Source organism: Pezoporus flaviventris, unplaced genomic scaffold (genome assembly GCF_033815535.1).
Source record: "Pezoporus flaviventris isolate CSIRO_AGI_PZ_B2104156 unplaced genomic scaffold, CSIRO_AGI_Pfla_v1 ptg000116l, whole genome shotgun sequence".
Classification (NCBI taxonomy): Eukaryota; Metazoa; Chordata; class Aves; order Psittaciformes; family Psittacidae; genus Pezoporus; species Pezoporus flaviventris.
Window position 1 is genome coordinate 1,302,694 of NW_026892664.1, and position 15,278 is coordinate 1,317,971.

Genomic DNA, 15,278 nt, shown 5'->3' on the forward strand with positions numbered 1-15,278 from the left:
ATGACACACTACATATTGCTATGTACTAAACCAGGTTTGGGGATTTTTGAAGGCTGGATAAAACTCTTAAAGGGGCTGATATTTTTCAAATAAGACCTTCTGGTGCCATTAATTTTAAAACTTGTTGGGTGTATCCTGACCTGGCTCTTGGGAGCCCTTTGGGCTGACCCTTGCCTGGTCTGACAGCTCCCTGGCGGTTAATGTGTAATCCCCTGACTTGTTTTACCCCTGGCTCTGTGAATACCACAGCTCCCTTCAATGCAATATTAGATGAACCCTGTGGATGTAAAGGGCTTCCTCAGGGAAACACTGAAAGGAAGAGGTATGTGATAGATGGGGAAATACAAAGCAAACTGTCCTGGGCCTGTCTTCCTGGGTAGGTCTCTGCAGGAGAACTGGTCTTGGAGGTGTTGATGCAGCCAGAAGGAGTCTGGGGAGAGAGGAATTGAGAGGTTGTTTTGCTGATCAAGTCAAACTAATTATCCGATGGAGGAGGGTCCTTTGGGAGAACAGTTTGCACAATACAAGCCTCTGAGGTAATGCCTCCTGTGAGATAAAACCCCTCCAGCAGCCAGCCTGGAGCATCCTGCTCCCAAGCATCTCTCCTTCAACCCATCGCATGGTCTCCAGGAGGAGCTGCAGGCACTGCATCCACCACTACCTTCCTCTTTAACCAAGCAGGTACAAAAGGGTTTGATGGGTGGTGGGTCCAGTTTGACCCTGGTCATGCTACCTCTCCCATGCTTTGATGGCATGTTGAATTTCACTGTTCTTCAGGGACTGTATTGATAGGGCAAGGGGTGATGGGTTTAAACTAAAACAGAGAAATTCAGGTTTGAGTTAAGGGAGTTCTTCCCTGTGAGGGTGCTGAGGCACTGGCACAGGGTGCCCAGAGAAGCTGTGGCTGCCCCATCCTTGTCAGTGTTCATGGCCAGGTTGGACACAGCGGCTTGGAGCAAGTTGCTCCAGTGGAAGGCATCCCTGCCCATGGCAGGGCTTGGAGCTGGGTGAGCTTTAACCTGCCTTCAACCCAAAATATTGTCTTATATCCGATGATGTGAATAAAAGTGCCCTAGTATGGGGTAGGTTTGCTTCAAAAACACCAACCTTCCTGACCCCATCTACAACTGATTTAGCGATATTTTAGCATGAGAATATCCAAGCTAAAGCCTTAAAAATTTGATTTATATATGGTATATTTTGTATTTTACACTCTTAGATGGATATTTGGGTTGGTCATAGGAAGCTCACTGCAATCCCAGCAAAGCTCTGCTAGAGCTAAGACCACTGTATTCCCTTAACTTTATGCAGGGTGGGGGTTCTTGGCAGGAGGCTGGGACTGGATGAGTTTTAAGGTCCCTTCAACCCAAAGCATTCTATGATAGTATGTGGTTTGAATAAACGTGCGCTAGTACGGGGTAGCTTTGCTTCAAAAACCCACGTTCCTGACCCCATCTACAACAGATTTAGGGGTATTTTAGCACTGATGTAGCCATTCATAGATTGATATTCCATCAAGTAATTCATCTGCAGAGGAATTGAATTGTGGAGAATATCCAAGCTAAAGCCTTAAAATTTTGGTTTATATATGATATATTTTACACCCTTAGATGCATATTTGGGTTGGTCATAGGCAGCTCACTGCAATCACAGGAAAGCTCTGCTAGAGCTAAGACCACTGCTTTCCCTTAACATTATGCAGGGTGGGAGTCCCTCAAAAGCAGATAAACTTAGAACTTAAAGCAAATTTCAAGTACATGGCTTTGTGTTTTGATGAAAAGGATGCAGCACAAGTAATGAATCTACAGAAGAGCACTGATCCACTCTGAAAAATACAGAAAAAGAGAGAAAAAAAGGTCCTTAAAATTCCCAGAAATCAGAAAAGGCAAAATGTTTTCTGTTTTCCACATTTGTGGACGTACTAATTTGATTTTATTGCATTACATTTGGATAGACATGATGTTTCCCAGTGTTTCATTAGTGCAGTGTATATCAATCATCGTAGAATTATTCTCTTTTAATTTCAGGTTGTGTAATGAGCTCATTCACCTCTTTGACTTCAGATCTTGGGCTACACACAGAAATACACCATTACAAATACACCATTTGCCATTGCATTTACTTTGTGGATTAAACTCTAACTAAACTTCCACATTATTTATCTCTAAGGGATGTATTTCACTGATTCCTTTCATTTCAATCCAAATCCATCAACTTGTTGAAATGACAGATACAGGAAACATCACGGTTCTCTCCAGCTTCATCCTCTTGGGTTTCTCTGATGCCCCAGAGCTACAAACCACCATCTTCACAGTCTTCTTATCCCTCTATGTTTTAATGGTGCTGGGGAACCTGACGATGATCCTACTGATCAACACTGACCCCCACCTCCACATCCCCATGTACTTCTTCCTGAGCCACTTATCTTGCATGGATGTTTGCCTTTCCTCCGCTATCATCCCAAAAGCTCTGGAGACCTTCCTGCTGGGGAGAAGCCACATCTCCTTTTGGGGTTGCTTTGCCCAGATGTATGTTTTCATGGCTCTGGCTGTCTGTGAGTGCTTCCTGCTTGGGGTAATGGCTTATGACCGATACACGGCTGTGTGCAAGCCCCTGCTCTACACCACTACCATGACCAGGGCACGTTGCTATGGCATGATGGTGCTGGTGTACACCATCGGGTTCCTCACCTCCCTGGTGCACATCATGCTGGCAGGGAGGTTGTCCTTCTGTCAGGCCAGGAGCATCAACCACTTCTTCTGTGAGCTGCCCACCCTCCTGCAGCTCTCCTGCTCAGACACAAGCACAAATGAGGTCTTGCAGGTTTACAACACTGTGTTTATTGCCATGGTCTCTCTCCTGATGATCCTGGTGTCCTACACCTACATCCTCCACACTGTCCTGCAGATCCCTTTGGCCACGAGGAGGCTGAAGGTCTTCTCTACCTGTGCTTCCCACTTGGCTGCCATCACCATCTTCTACGCACCTGCGATCCTCGCCTATGTCCAGCCTCATGAGGCATCCTCATGGGATCAGGCAAAGCTGGTGTCGCTGTGTTACTCCATCCTCACCCCAACCCTTAACCCCCTCATCTACAGCCTGAGGAACAAGGAGGTGAAGGCGGCTCTGAGGAAGCTGTGGGAGCGAAAGCTGCTGCCACATCTATGCAGGGTTTGAAAGCACATTTGGAGCCCTTCAGTACTGTGGAGGTAAGGAAGGAATATGTGGAATATGTGATTATGGAATTGAGCATTACTGGCCATTATTGGTCATTATTGTTCACTACTGGTCATTATTACAGCAAGTGCAGGGTATGGAGAACCAGCACAACGAATGGTTCTCTTCAAACAGCTTCAGATTGTTTTAAGCGAGGCCTGAGCCTTCAGTAATCCGTCCAAATAAGTATCAGGTATTTAATAACAGGCCTGAGACAGCACCATGTGTTTTGTGTCTAAATTGTGCTAAATGAAAGTAGAGCCCACAAAAAGGAGGCTCAGGCTTGAGGTAAGCCACTGACCACTGTCTCCATTGCCTACTTTATAAGCATTTCCTCAATGATGAACTGGTGGAAGGTCAAGAGGATTTGATACAGCTCTGGTGTCCCCAACACAATGAGGACATGGAGCTTCTAGAGCAAGTCCAGAGATGCAACAAGGATGCTCAGGAGCTGGAGCACCTCCCATATGGGGCCAAGCTGAGAACATTGGGGCTGTGCAGCCTGGAGAAGAGAAGCTGCTTAGAGTCCACAGAGCAGCTTCCAGTGTCTGAAGGGGACTACAAGAAACCTGCAGGAGGGCTTTGGCCAAGGGCCTGTAGAGACAGGCCAAGGGGAATGGCTTGAACCTGCCCGAGGGGAGACTGAGATGAGCTCTTAGGCAGAACCTCTTCCCTGTGAGGGTGCTCAGGCACTGACACAGGGTGCCCAGAGAAGCTGTGGCTGCCCCATCCCTGCCAGTGTTCAAGGCCAGGTTGGACACAGGGGCTTGGAGCAAGCTGCTCCAGTGAAAGGTGTCCCTGCCTGTGGCAGAGGTTGGAGCTGGAGGAGCTTTAAGTTCCCTTCCAACACAAACCAGGCTGGGATTCTGTGAAATAAAGCTCTGACAGTCTGTTGGTCAACAAAGCCTTTGTGCTAAATGGGGACGAGTCATATCTGAGCCTCTGCTCTGCTGAGAATTGAAGTAAAGGTGTAAAGAGCCTGAGTGCAGATGAGAGGGAGGATCAGGGGTCTTCCTCTCCCCTGAACACCCAAAGTGCTGCTTGACTGGCTATCTTGACGAAGCTGATGGAGCAAGTGTTATACTCAGTTGTCCGCTTCTGGGACCTCAAGCTGCATTATTCACCCTGCACAAGCACACCCAGGTATTCTCAGTGCCTCTTTCTGGATTCATGTAGTTCTTTTCAATAATCTTTGAATTATATTATTCTTCTTTTCTAAATTAGGTTGAGGGTTATTTCTCCCTCTGCTATACTGATTTTCCCACTTCACAAGCCTTCGGTTTAGCCCAGTACCCAGTGTGGAAGAAAGACATTCAAAACCAGACAGAAATCCTTTTCTTCCCTCCTCCAGTGCATCTCCTGGACTGTCAGTCTGGTGCCTTCCAGCAGAAAAACAGGTTGACATTGAAGACATCTAAAGCCATCTACATTCTTCTCTTTCTTGCTTCCCCACATTTTCATACCTTGGTTTTCTCTTCTATCTGCCCCATCCTTTGACTTTTCTAAATGTCTGGGACAAGGTTATCATTCAATATTTCCACACAGAGGATGCTTTGTTATGCTTGTTTTCAGCTCCCTTCAATGCAATATTAGATGATCTCTGGTGATGTAAAGGGCTTCCTCAGGGAAACACTGAAAGTAAGAGGTATGTGATAGATGGGGAAATACAAAGCAAACTCTCCTGGGCCTGTCTTCCTGGGTAGGTCTCTGCAGGAGAACTGGTCTTGGAGGTTTTGATGCAGCCAGAAGGAGTTTGGGGAACAAATGGTTTTCTTCAAAAAGCTTCAGGTGATTTTAAACGTGGACTGAGTCTTCAATAATTCGTCCAAATAAGTATCAGTTATTTAATAGCAGGACTGAGACAGCACCATGGTGTTTTGTGTTTAAATTGTGCTAAATGAAAGTAGTTCCCACAAAAAGGAGGCTCAGCCTTGAGGTAAGGCAGTGACCACTGTCTCCATTTCCTGGTTCATAATTGTTCATCCCAAACAAGCTTGAAGTCCTGAGGGAAGGACCAAAGGTTCAATACAGCTCTGGTATCCCCTGCAGTTCTGATACAGTTTTGGTGTGTATAGAATCCTAGAATCATAAAATAGTTAGGGTTGGAATGGACCTTAAGATCATCCAGTTCCAACCCCCTGCCATGGGCAGGGACACCTTACGCTAAATCATATCACCCAAGGCTTTGTCCAACCTGGCCTTGAACACTGCCAGGGATGGAGCATTCACAGCTTCCTTGGGCAACCCATTCCAGTGCCTCACTACCCTCACAGTGAAGAACTTCTTCCTTAGATCCAATCTAAACTTCCCCTGTTACAGTTTTAAAACGTTACCCCTTGTCCTATCACTACAGTCCCCAATGAAGAGTCCCTCCCCAGCATCCCCATAGGCCCCCTTCAGATACTGGAAGGCTGCTCTGAGGTCTCCACGCAGCTTCTCTTCTCCAGGTTTAACAGCCACAACTTTCTCAGCCTGTCTTCATACAGGAGGTCCTCCAGCCTCTGAACATCCTCGTGGCCTCATCTGGACTTGTTCCAACAGTTCCATGTCCTTTTTATGTTGAGGACACAAGAACTGCACACAATGCTCCAGGTCAAGTCTCACAAGAGCCCATCCCTGGCGGTTTTCAAGGCCAGGATGGACACAGGGGCTTGGAGCAAACTGCTCTAGTGGAAGGGGTCCCTGCCCATGGCAGGGGTTGGAAGTTGAGAGCTTTTAGGTCCCTTCCAACATAAACCAGTCTGGGATTATATGATACCTGATATGAACATCCAATACATTTATCCCGTGTAAGTGAGCTGGAGCAGTGCTAAGGACTTGTGATAGGCACACATAGGTTAGCATGTGGCCAGAAGTGTGTCCCAACTAAAATCTTCCTGGGATGTGTGGTCCTTACATCTTTTCCTTTCTGGATGCTCAGTACCAGGTCTGTGCTTTGTGGATTTGACCATGTCACATCCCCTTCTGTATGTCATCACATTATTGAGGGGGAGGATGCTCTAAATGAAACAGTAGATGGAGGGGTTTTAACATTTAATCCAAACACACCATTTCTGTTTAATGAACTGTACAATTGCTGGAAGAACATGTACATGTATAATGACAAAATGAATAAATCTGTGGTATAAATAAGTACCTTTGGAAACCGTGGTCTTCCGCAAAGAACTGTGATGAATAATGAATGAATGCAATGGCAACCAGTCAAAATCTAATTTAAGTTGGTGTGAAGTGAAATGCTCACTTTATAAGCTTTTAATCAAAGTTTCTGATGGAGTTTTCATGAAAAATAAAGACATTTGGACAATTCCCTCAAGAAAAGAGAACACAACATGTGAAGCAACTTATTCAGATAGAATAAGAGAGGGACTCTTCATCAGGGCCTGTAGGGACAGGCCAAGGGGAATGGCTTTAACCTGCCCGAGGGGAGACTGAGATGAGCTCTTAGGCAGAAGCTCTTCCCTGGGAGGGTGCTGAGGCACTGGCACAGGGTGCCCAGAGAAGCTGTGGCTGCCCCATCCCTGGCAGTGTTCAAGGGCAGGTTGGACACAGGGGCTTGGAGCAAGCTGCTCCAGTGGAAGGTGTTGGGGTTGGAGCTGGAGGAGGAGCTTTAAGCTCCCTTCCAACACAAACCATTCCATGATTCCATGATTTTGCATAACTGAGGAGGGGTGATTCTCATTAACACAATAAAGGAGCCCTTTGCTCCTTTCTGCTCCATTCTTTCATCCTCTGCACACAGGAATACACCAGAGGAGGCTGAATGCAGAGCTGCCACTGTGTTTAGGGCATTGGGTGGTGGAAAACCCAGTTCCCCTCTCCTTGAGACATCAGGGAGTGCAGCCACAGTAATTGCCATGGCCAGCATCACTTGGATCCTTCTCACACATCCTCTGCCATAGGCTCAGGCTCTATTTAAGCTCAGTCCTGGCACTGGGCCCACTTCCAGGGCTGTGCTTTAACTGGGCTTGCTCCTGGTCTTTAACAACCATGAACATGACTCTCAGTTTCCCCTGGGCTATCAGTGGAAGTTGCTGCTGTGCTCAGGCACACGGGGACTGTGCTCTGCTTTGTGGCCACTTTCAGCTCCCAGCTTGCCTTCCCATTGGGAATAACTGGTCCTGGCTGCTCCCTTGAGGCACCTTGCATCATGCAAACAGCACAAACAGCTCTTAATGAGAGGCAAGACCCTCTGGTGTCCAAGCTAGGGACAAGGCAAGCTCTAATGGAAACTAAGCGTTATAAACATCTCCCTCTCCTTGTCTGTGTCTGTCTCTTAGGGAAAATGACCCCTGTTCAACTGCGTGCTCCAGATAGATTTTGGTTTACTCTACATCAGGCATCCAAATGCAAACTCCTACATCCGAGGGGGAAAAAAGAAGTTACAATTCTAGGTATAGCCTACAGTGGGTATGCTTAGTCATGTTTTCCATGTCCAACTAACAGAAAAGATGCTGGGAGTCTTTTTTATTTTTAGCTATGAAGAACACGTCAGCAGCTGCTCAAACTTCGACTGTAACGGACAGCGCGGTTACCCCAGCTCCAAGCACAGCAGCCACACCACCCCCAGCAACAAGTACAGTTGCTACTCAAACCACAGTGATAATTACTGCAGCCAAACCAGAGGACCAATTCGTACCAATATCGGTTGCCCCTGTACACAAGAGAACATCAAAAAGGAGGCAAGAAGGGTGAAGTGAGATGAAGAAACAATGAATTCACCACCCACTCTAGCATCTGATCAGGAGTCATCATCACATGACAAAGAAGAAGAAGAAGAGGTAACTTCTCGACCTCGAACCTCAACCGAGCTGCGGAATATGCGAAAAGATTTTACCCGTCAACCAGGGGAGCACATCATCACCTGGTTACTCCGATGCTGGGACAATGGGGCCGATGGTCAGGAACTAGAAGGTACAGAAGCCAAGCAGCTGGGATCACTTGCTAGAGAAGGGGGAATTGACAAAGCAATTGCAAGAGAGAAAAAGTCCCTCAGCCTTTGGAGGAGGCTCTTGGCAGCTGTGAAAGAAAGGTTTCCGTACAAGGACGATGTTACGAGTCGTTCGGCCAAGTGGACTACTATAGACAAAGGCATCCAGTCTCTGAGGGAATCGGCCATCGTAGAGATGATCTATCACATCAAGCCGAATAACGGGGATACACCTATAGATCCAGATGAAGTTGAATGTACACGACCCATGTGGCGAAAACTTACACGGAATGCACCGTCATCATATGCCCATTCATTGGCAACAGTGACCTGTAATGACATAGTACCACTAACAGTGGATGAAATGGTTCATAAACTCCGAGAGTTCGAAGACAATCTCACTCCTTCCATCATCTCAGCTGTGAAAAAACTGTCCCAGGACCTCGACAAATTGAGGGACGATGTATCTGATTTATCCAGCTCCTCACGTGTACCAACACACGTCTCAGCTATTAACAAAAGACGTCCTATTATTCAAGAGAGGAGATACAGAAGGTATACGCCACGGGGTACCCTATGGTTTTACCTGCTGGATCACGGAGAAGACATGACAAAGTGGGATGGAAAACCTACTTCAGCTTTGGAGGAACGGGTGAGTGAACTGAAGAGGGGAGCAAGGGCCAAGACTGATCGTCCCATGAGAGCTACGGCTTCAGTCTCTGGTGAGCAGTTTCCCAGATGGAGTGGAAGAGCTGATTTTACTCCAGCTCCTGTGATAACGAAGAATAATCCCTTTCAACACGACTTAAGTGTCCAATGTTGTGACGACCATTAGAGGGGCCCTGCCTCCAGCCAGGTGGAGGTAGGGGACAATCGGATTTGCTGGACTGTGTGGATCAGATGGCCTGGCACATCAGTCCCACACAAGTATAAGGCTCTAGTAGATACCGGTGCACAGTGTACCCTGATGCCATCAAGCTGTCAAGGGGTGGAACCCATCTATATTTCTGGAGTAACAGGAGGATCCCAAGACTTGACTGTGCTGGAGGCTGAAATCAGCCTGACTGGGAGGGAGTGGCAAAAGCACCCTATTGTGACTGGTCCAGAGGCTCCATGCATCCTCGGCATAGACTACCTCAAGAGAGGGTACTTCAAAGACCCAAAAGGGTACCGGTGGGCTTTTGGTATTGCTGCTTTGGAGACTGAGGAAATTGAGCAGCTGTCCACCTTGCCTGGTCTCTCAGAAGATCCCTCTGCTGTGGGGTTGCTGAAAGTTGAAGAACAACAAGTGCCAATTGCGACCACAACAGTGCACCGGCGGCAATATCGCACCAACCGAGACTCCCTGATTCCCATCCATCAGCTGATCCGTAGACTGGAGAGTCAGGGGGTGATCAGCAGGACCCGCTCACCCTTCAATAGCCCCATATGGCCAGTGCGAAAGTCTAATGGAGAATGGAGACTAACAGTAGACTATCGTGGCCTGAATGAAGTCACACCACCATTGAGTGCTGCCGTACCGGACATGCTAGAACTTCAGTATGAACTAGAGTCAAAGGCAGCCAAGTGGTATGCCACGATTGATATTGCCAATGCATTTTTCTCCATTCCTTTGGCAGCAGAGTGCAGGCCACAGTTTGCTTTTACTTGGAGGGGTGTCCAGTTCACTTGGAACCGACTGCCCCAGGGGTGGAAACACAGCCCTACCATTTGCCATGGACTGATCCAGACTGCACTGGAACAGGGGCAAGCTCCAGAACACCTGCAATACATTGATGACATTATTGTGTGGGGCGATACAGCGGAAGAAGTCTTTGAGAAAGGGAGGAAAATAATCCAAATCCTGCTGAAAGCCGGTTTTGCCATAAAACGGAGTAAGGTCAAGGGACCTGCACAGGAGATTCAGTTTTTGGGAATAAAATGGCAAGATGGACGTAGACAGATCCCCCCAGATGTGATCAACAAGATAACAGCAATGTCTCCACCAACTAATAAGAAAGAAACGCAAGCTTTCTTGGGTGCAGTGGGGTTCTGGAGAATGCACATCCCAAATTACAGTTCGATTGTAAGCCCTCTCTATCATGTGACCCGGAAGAAGAATGATTTTAAATGGGGCCCTGAGCAGCAACAAGCCTTTGAGCAAATTAAACGTGAGATAGTTCATGCAGTAGCCCTTGGACCAGTCCGGACTGGGCCAGATGTAAAAAATGTGCTGTACACTGCAGCTGGGGAGAACGGTCCTACCTGGAGCCTCTGGCAGAAAGCTCCAGGGGAGACTTGAGGTCGACCCCTCGGCTTTTGGAGTCGGGGATACAAAGGATCTGAGGCCAGCTATACCCCAACTGAGAAAGAGATACTGGCAGCGTATGAAGGGGTTCGAGCTGCTTCGGAAGTGATTGGCACTGAAGCACAGCTCCTCCTGGCACCCCGGCTGCCCGTGCTGGGCTGGATGTTCAAAGGCAGGGTCTCCTCTACACATCATGCAACTGATGCTACATGGAGTAAATGGGCTGCACTAATTACACAACGAACTCGAATAGGAAATCCCAGTCGTCCAGGCATTCTAGAAGTCATCATGGACTGGCCAGAGGGCAAAGATTTCAGAATGTCACCAGAGGAGGAGGTGGTGCGTGCTGAAGAGGCCCCACCATATAATAAACTGTCAGAAAGTGAAAAGCAGTATGCCTTGTTTACTGATGGCTCTTGCCGTATTGTGGGAAAGCATCGGAGATGGAAGGCAGCTGTATGGAGTCCTGGACGACAAGTTGCAGAAACTGCTGAAGGAGAGGGTGAATCGAGTCAATTTGCAGAGGTGAAAGCCATCCAGCTGGCCCTGGACATTGCTGAACGAGAAAAGTGGCCAGTACTTTATCTCTATACTGACTCATGGATGGTGGCAAATGCCCTGTGGGGGTGGTTGAAGCAATGGAAGCAGAACAACTGGCAACGCAGAGGTAAACCCATCTGGGCTGCTGCACTGTGGAAAGATATTGCTGCCAGGGTGCAGAACCTGGTGGTGAAGGTACGTCATGTAGATGTCCATGTACCCAAGAGTCGGGCCACTGAGGAACACCAGAACAACCAACAAGTGGAGAAAGCGGCTAAGATTGAAGTGGCTCAGATGGACTTAGATTGGCAACATAAAGGTGAATTATTTCTGGCCCGGTGGGCCCATGACACTTCAGGCCATCAGGGCAGAGATGCAACATATAGATGGGCCCGTGATCGAGGGGTGGACTTAACAATGGACACTATTGCCCAGGTTATTCATGAGTGTGAAACATGTGCTGCAATTAAACAAGCCAAGCGGTTAAAGCCTCTTTGGTATGGAGGACGATGGTTGAAGTATAAATATGGGGAGGCCTGGCAGATTGACTATATCACACTGCCACCAACCCGCCAAGGCAAGCGCCATGTGCTTACCATGGTGGAAGCAACCACCGGGTGGCTGGAAACATACGCTGTGCCCCATGCCACTGCCCGGAACACTATCCTGGGCCTTGAGAAACAGATTTTGTGGCGACACGGCACCCCAGAGAGAATTGAATCAGACAATGGGACTCATTTCCGGAATAACCTTATAGATATTTGGGCCAAAGAGCATGGCATTGAGTGGGTATATCACATCCCCTACCATGCACCAGCCTCTGGGAAAATCGAACGGTACAATGGGCTGTTAAAAACTACACTGAGAGCAATGGGTGGGGGAACTTTCAAGCATTGGGATACACATTTACCAAAGGCCACCTGGTTGGTCAACACCAGAGGATCTGCCAACAGGGCTGGCCCAGCCCAGTCAGAACTTTTACATCTTGTAGAGGGGGACAAAGTTCCTGTGGTGCATATGAAGAATTTGCTGGGGAAGACAGTCTGGGTTATTCCTGCTTCAGGTAAAGGCAAACCCACTCGTGGGATTGGTTTTGCTCAGGGACCTGGATATACTTGGTGGGTAATGCGGGAAGATGGGGAAGTCCGATGTATACCTCAAGGGGATTTGATTTTAGGGGAAAACAGCCAGTGAACTCAATTGTATGCTGTTGCCTGCTGTGTAATGCTTTTATAGCCCATCAACTAGATGTCTCCAGGTCACCAGCGACTGGCCCTGACTTCCCTCCAGCCATCATCCCAACAGAGAATGAACTTGGAACATCATGGACCGAATGGACTCGGCAGCATTATAGGGATTGGTCCATGCACTAAGAAAATGATTTTTTTCCTCTTGGTCTGTATGTATATGGATGTATATATGTGGGAGAGCGATGGTGTATTGAAAATGTGGGATCTGAGCACGACGTGAATGGTATGGAATAAGGGGTGGATAATGTCCTGGGTTCAGCAGTAGCAGTCATGTTTTTTCCTTTGTGTTAACTGGTGCAGTGCTGTGTTTTGACTTCTAGTTTGAGAGCAGCGTTGGTGAAGCCGATGTTTTCGGTTGTTGCTAAGTGACGTTTACCCTGACCAAGGACTCTGTGAGGCTCATGCTCTGCCAGGGAGGAGGGGAAGCTGTGAGGAGGCAGAGACGGGGCGCCTGACCCGGGCTAGCCGGGGAGGTATTCCATACCACAGCACGTCATGCCCGGGGTGGGGGGTAACTGGGAGTTACCCGGAAGGACAGGAGCTTCCGGGTGGAACTCGTTTTCTTGGCCGGTGGTATCGTATTCTCTTCCCTTGTTATTTTCCCTTATCATTGTTTTAGCTGATAGTAGCGGTGGTGATTTGTTGCTGGACTGTTCTTGTCTCAACCCGTAGGAGTTGCACTCTCTCGATCCTCCTCCCTGTTTCTCCGGGAATGGGGAAGGGGAGAGCCCCGGTGCAGGGGGGGGGGGGGGAAGACGGACACGGACCTTGATTGTTGTTAGCTCGGCACCACTCACTGGGAGTGAGTGAACAAGTTACCTGACTGGGTTTAAACCACGACAGGTATGCACAATAATAGCTCAGCCTGAAAGAGGCTGGGTCTTCAACAGGAAACCAGAAGTGTCATCTCAGGTACTTTTTTGGGGGATGGTGGTGGAACTAGATTTAAACTCCTCTCAAATGTCTCTGTTTGAGACACATGGTTATGTTATAAATCCTTTCTAAAAGGAAGTTTTACTTCCTGATCTTAATCTGGCAGGAAATCAGTTGCTTGAAAGTATTTGCTGTTTGCTTAAGATGTAAGTTGAATGATAGAAATTAAAGGGAAAAGCACATTTTTAACAAGTCACCAGTGAAGCTGGAAGTTACTGGAGAAGCAAAGATAAATGCATATGCCCTTCTCTCTCTTCTAGGTATTTATTCTTATGAGATGAGAGCAGTTATTAAAATGCAGTTTAGCCTCCAAAGTAGCCACTAACCTTGTTATTAATCAGTTGTTTTTAATGAAAACCAACATATCGCTTTTATTTCTGAGCACTTAGACTAAGGAGCAACAAATTCAGACTCTGAGCTACCTGGGGTAATGAAAAGAGTCTCTGGGACATCTTCAACCTGAAAAGCAGCACGAAAGTTAATATTCCTTTACTTTGTGTATTATCACAACAGTCAACCTTCCCTTAATGTGGGGAAAACTGCAGGCAGATGGAAACATAGTGAAGACCACGGTGATGTCCAAGGGAAAACTTGTTTTGTTGGCTTCAGACTTCCTTTGAAATCGGTGTGTGAAGATAGAAGATACATTCAAAGCTTGGTCTAAGAGCCTGAGTGGTAGATGTAGTCAGTGACTCCCTGCATGGGCAGGTGGTTGTGGACCATCTAAGCATCCTGCCAAGGTGCCTGGCTGTGTTTCATTAGAGAATGTCTTCATTATCTACAGAGTACAGGATTAAACCCCACTAATAGTTAAGCAAGGGATTAAGCCATCATAACCAAGCCCACGGAAACCACCCTGCTGCCTGGGAGCTGGGAGCCTCTTGGACACTGATGGCCTGGGAAAACTGGACTACGGTGACAGAGTTTGTTTTCAAGGGGTTCACAGATTGCCTCGACTTCCAGGTTACCCTTTTGTGCTTTTCCTGCTCATCTATGTCACCACCGTGATAGGAAACCTTGGCATCATTGCTGCAGTCTGGCTCGATTCCCAGCTTCAGAGCCCCATGTACTTCTTCCTCAGCCACTTGTCCTTCTTGGATCTGTGCTACTCCTCCGTGGTGACACTCAAAATCCTGCTGAACCTCTTGTCTGAAAGGAAGACTATTTCTTTTGCTGGCTGCTTCCTACAGCTCTATATCTATGCTGCTTTTGCAATCACAGAGTGCTACATCCTGGCTGGGATGGCATATGACCGCTATGTTGTCATCTGCAACCCTTTGCCTTACCCCATCCTCATGTCCAAGAAGGTCTGTGTTTCCCTCTTAGCTGGGTCCTATGCAGTTGGGCTTTTTAATTCAGCCGTCTTCACAGGCTTTGCATTGAGGGTGTCCTTCTGTGGCCCCAATGTCACTGACCACTTCTTCTGCGATGGGCCACCACTCTCAAAGTTGGCTTGCTCTGATACTTCCCTCAACCAAGTGTTGCTGTTTGCTTTGGGGGCTTCAGTAAGATCACCACAATATCAGTCATCCTCATCTCCTATGGCCACATCCTCTTCACCGTCATGAGGACAGGCTCTGTGCTGGGCAAAGCTTTTGGTACCTGTGCATCCCACCTAGTGGCTGTCACCATCTTCTATGAGACCCTTATCTTCGTGTACCTACGGCCCAGCTCCAGCTACAACGTGGGCAGGGACAAAATAGTTTCTGTCTTTTACACCACGGTGACCCAAATGTTGAACCCTTTCATCTACAGCCTGAGGAACAAGGAGGTTAAGAGTGCTCTGAAGAGAACAGTGGGGAGAACGATTATTTCCCTGCCAAAGTAGTAAATGGTTTGACACTTAGTGATGGGAGTGGGGTTGGTGTTTTTGAGTCTTTTTGAGGTTGGAGAGAAGCTGTGATAATACTTCTGTATATTATTGTCCATTTTGTAGACCAGCTTTATCGATGTGGGAGTAATTTGCTATACATTTGCCTCTTGATAGTGTATTTCATAACAGGAGAAACACATACTCACTGAAGAGCCACCAAAGGTTGATTTGTGATGAAACATGCTAAAGTGTCCAACTTGTTCCTGAATATTTGAAGACAAGAATGTGTTGGGTTTTCCTATGTACCTGCCA

At 47.5% G+C, this 15,278-nt stretch overlaps 1 protein-coding gene and 1 pseudogene across 1 annotated transcript; both read left to right on the plus strand.

The window, feature by feature from the left end:
• Positions 1-2,223: 2,223 nt before the first annotated feature.
• LOC133282155 (olfactory receptor 8I2-like) lies at positions 2,224-3,153 on the plus strand (the record flags this gene model as incomplete). Its single annotated transcript, XM_061478231.1, has 1 exon — positions 2,224-3,153. A coding segment is annotated over exon 1 (930 nt), but the record flags the coding sequence as incomplete, so codon positions are not given.
• A 10,891-nt stretch (positions 3,154-14,044) lies between these two features.
• Positions 14,045-14,981, plus strand: LOC133282261 (olfactory receptor 5F1-like; annotated as a pseudogene).
• Positions 14,982-15,278: the final 297 nt, after the last annotated feature.